The following is a 3,067-nucleotide window of genomic DNA, read 5'->3' as shown; positions in this document are numbered from 1 at the left end:
AAAAAAAAAAAAAAAAAGAAACTTAGTTTATAGATATCGCACTCGCACAAAATAGGATGATCTTCCCCACCCAGTACTTCAGGAAGTAGAAACAGTTTAACATCTTGGCATTTGCCATAATGAGACAGAGTTTATCATCTAAACCTGCATTTAGGTGTGGTGAGTCCTGATTTCAGGGAGTACAAGTAAAGATAAATGTACTGCAAAAATTTTACTTTGCTTTTGTACGAGTGTTATTTAGAAACCTGAAGTTAGTTTTTCTGTTTTGAATTATCTTGTGAATTTCTTAAATTAGTGTTCTTTACCTAAGAGGAGATATTGAACTGTGAGATTTCTCAGATTGGGTGGGCTGTGCAGCTGCAGGGCTTTCATCCTCCATGCCGTGGAAGAGTGTGGTGACACTTCAGGTGAACCCCCGGCTTAGGGATATAGTTTCACAGTCTTGCCAAAGGCCTTCGGGTTGTGGAAGGGTTGTGGAAACATTGTAATCGGCAGCCACACTAATGAGGAACTTTTCTCAGGAGTATTCAGTCAGGTTTCCTCTTGGCAACAGAAAGGTTATTTTATCAACAAATGTAAAAATGGGGACCCTGGTTGTGGAAACATTGTAATCTGCAGCCAGCCACACTAATGAGGAACTTTTCTCAGGAATATTCAGTCAGGTTTCCTCTTGGCAACAGAAAGGTTATTTTATCAACAAATGTAAAAATGGGGACCCTGGATATCTATAACAGATCAGGCTGCACAAAGTATGGGTTCTAGTTTAGCCTAGAGAATTTAGGGATTTCAGAGCCTTTAGCCTAATTTTCTTCACTCCTTATCTCCTTTTATCCTTCTGAAGTTTTGTTTGTTATTATAAAAGCTGTACATGCTGTGTATGACTATGAGAATATGCCGACAACCAGAGACAATCCTGGTTAACACGCCATATACCTTTTTTTCTGATCTTTCCTTCCAGTCCTTGCATCTTACTTCAGGTATAAATTTGGTATTTGGAATGGATTACCTTCCTCCCTGCCCCATAAAGTCCAGATTAGCTTGAATTGTGGGATTCTACATCAGCGTTCTTCCCAGGGACTCCAGTTCCTTGTAGTTGTTCAGCCCCTTTTATCTAAGAATTTCTAAGTCCCAGAACAGACAGAAATGGCTTCCTTCTCTTTTCTATCCTATACTTTTATCATTCAGGCAATATAAGATTTAAAGTTGAATTGGTAAATAAGTCTAAACAGTGCTAAGAGGAGCATCATTTTAGCTTCAAGCTCCTGGTTGAGTCAAAAAAACAAATAGAGAAAGATTTTTGTGAATTAGAGATTATAGGGTAGATGTTCTTGTAGTGAAGCTTAGGAAATGGAGTGAGGGCAGTGGTTAAAGTGCGGGATTGCCATGTCCTTAAAGGATGCCTATTGTTCTTACATCACCAAAAAAGTTGGTTATTTAAGAGGTTTTCATCCAGATACAGAAGTCTGAACTCTTGTTTTTTTATTCTGGGGCCTAGGGTGACTACGTGCACAAGTCTGTGTTTATCATTTTCTTCCAAGGCGATCAGCTGAAAAACAGAGTCAAGAAAATCTGTGAAGGGTAAGAGAGGCATGCCTCTACCAGGAGGGCACAGCCATGCTGCCCACATGTTGAGTCTTAAAGTTCAGAATAGTGAAATACAAATCCTTTTTAGTTTACCTCGACACAGTGACTTTATCTTTTAATAATGTTAGGGGCTATTTTAATAAATTCAAAATAACCTGAATTCAATTTTATTTTTTTATTTTTTATTTATTTATTTTTTTGAGACGGAGTCTCGCTCTGTCACCCAGGCTGGAGTGCAGTGGCCAGATCTCAGCTCACTGCAAGCTCCGCCTCCCGGGTTCACGCCATTCTCCTGCCTCAGCCTCCTGAGTAGCTGGGACTACAGGTGCCCACCACCGCGCCCGGCTAATTTTTTTTTTATATTTTTAGTAGAGACGGGGTTTCACCGTGGTCTCGATCTCCTGACCTTGTGATCCGCCCGCCTTGGCCTCCCAAAGTGCTGGGATTACAAGCGTGAGCCACCACGCCCGGCCTTTTATTTTTATTTTTGTTGTTCAGGTGGGGGGTCTCACTCTGTCACCCAGGCTGGAGTGCGGTGGTATGATCACGGCTCACTGCAGCCTTGACTGCCTGGGCTCAGGGGATTCTCCTGCCTCAGCCTCTAGGGTAGCTGGGACTACAGGCGTGCGCCCACCATACCTGGCTAATTTTTTGTATTCTTTGTAGAGACAGGGTTTTGCCATGTTGCTCAGGCTGTCCTGGAACTCCTGGACTCAAGGAATCTGCCCATCTCAACCTCCCAAAGTGCTGGGATTAGAGGTGTGAGCCACTAAATTCTTTTTCCTTTTTTTTTTTTTTTCTGACCAAGGCTCACTCCACGCCCAGGCTGGAGTGCAATGGTGCGATCTCGGTGCACTGTAACTTCTGCCTCCCAGGTTCAAGTGATTCTCCAGCCTCCTGAGTAGTTGAGATTATGGGCACCTGCCACCACGCCCGGCAAATTTTTTGTTGTGTTTTAGTAGAGATGGGGTTTCGCCATGTTGGCCAGGCTGGTCTCAAACTCCTGACCTCAGGTGATCCACCCACCTCAGCCTCCCAAAGTGCTGGGATTACAGGTGTGAACCACTGCACGCGACCCTAAATTCATTTAAAAAAATAACATCAGAACTTATGGCCAGATACAATGGCTCACGCCTGTAATCCCAACACTTTGGGAGGCCGAGGCAGGAGGATTACTTGACCCCAGGATTTGAAGACCAGCCTGGCCAACTTAGTGAGACCCCATGTCTATAAAAAACTAAAAACTGAAAAAAAGAACCACAATTTCCTTAACTTGGGGAAAAATAATTCTTAAGGACTCATGGTTTATAAATGCCATATTATTCTGGGACAGTGAGTCTCCATACTTAGCATAGATGCTATGTCCTTAAATTTTCTGAAATTCTGCCTTAGCCGGGCGCGGTGGCTCAAGCCTGTAATCCCAGCACTTTGGGAGGCCGAGACGGGCGGATCACGAGGTCAGGAGATCGAGACCATCCTGGCT

The 3,067-nt window shown here is 43.4% G+C and overlaps 1 protein-coding gene across 1 annotated transcript in view; it reads left to right on the top strand.

Annotated features, from left to right (window-relative positions):
• The window catches only part of ATP6V0A1 (ATPase H+ transporting V0 subunit a1), a 68,897-nt gene that overhangs the window by 23,589 nt on the left and 42,241 nt on the right, over nucleotides 1-3,067 (top strand). Inside the window, exons 6-7 of the mRNA XM_017856575.1 lie at nucleotides 959-977; nucleotides 1,496-1,580. Coding sequence (XP_017712064.1) covers nucleotides 959-977; nucleotides 1,496-1,580 — 104 coding nt within the window. The remainder of the gene's footprint in view (nucleotides 1-958; nucleotides 978-1,495; nucleotides 1,581-3,067) is intronic.

This window comes from Rhinopithecus bieti, unplaced genomic scaffold, assembly GCF_001698545.2.
Source record: "Rhinopithecus bieti isolate Rb0 unplaced genomic scaffold, ASM169854v2 scaffold_44695, whole genome shotgun sequence".
Taxonomy (NCBI): Eukaryota; Metazoa; Chordata; class Mammalia; order Primates; family Cercopithecidae; genus Rhinopithecus; species Rhinopithecus bieti.
Note: the sequence above shows the minus strand (reverse complement) of the source record. Positions and strands in the feature narration are given on the sequence as shown.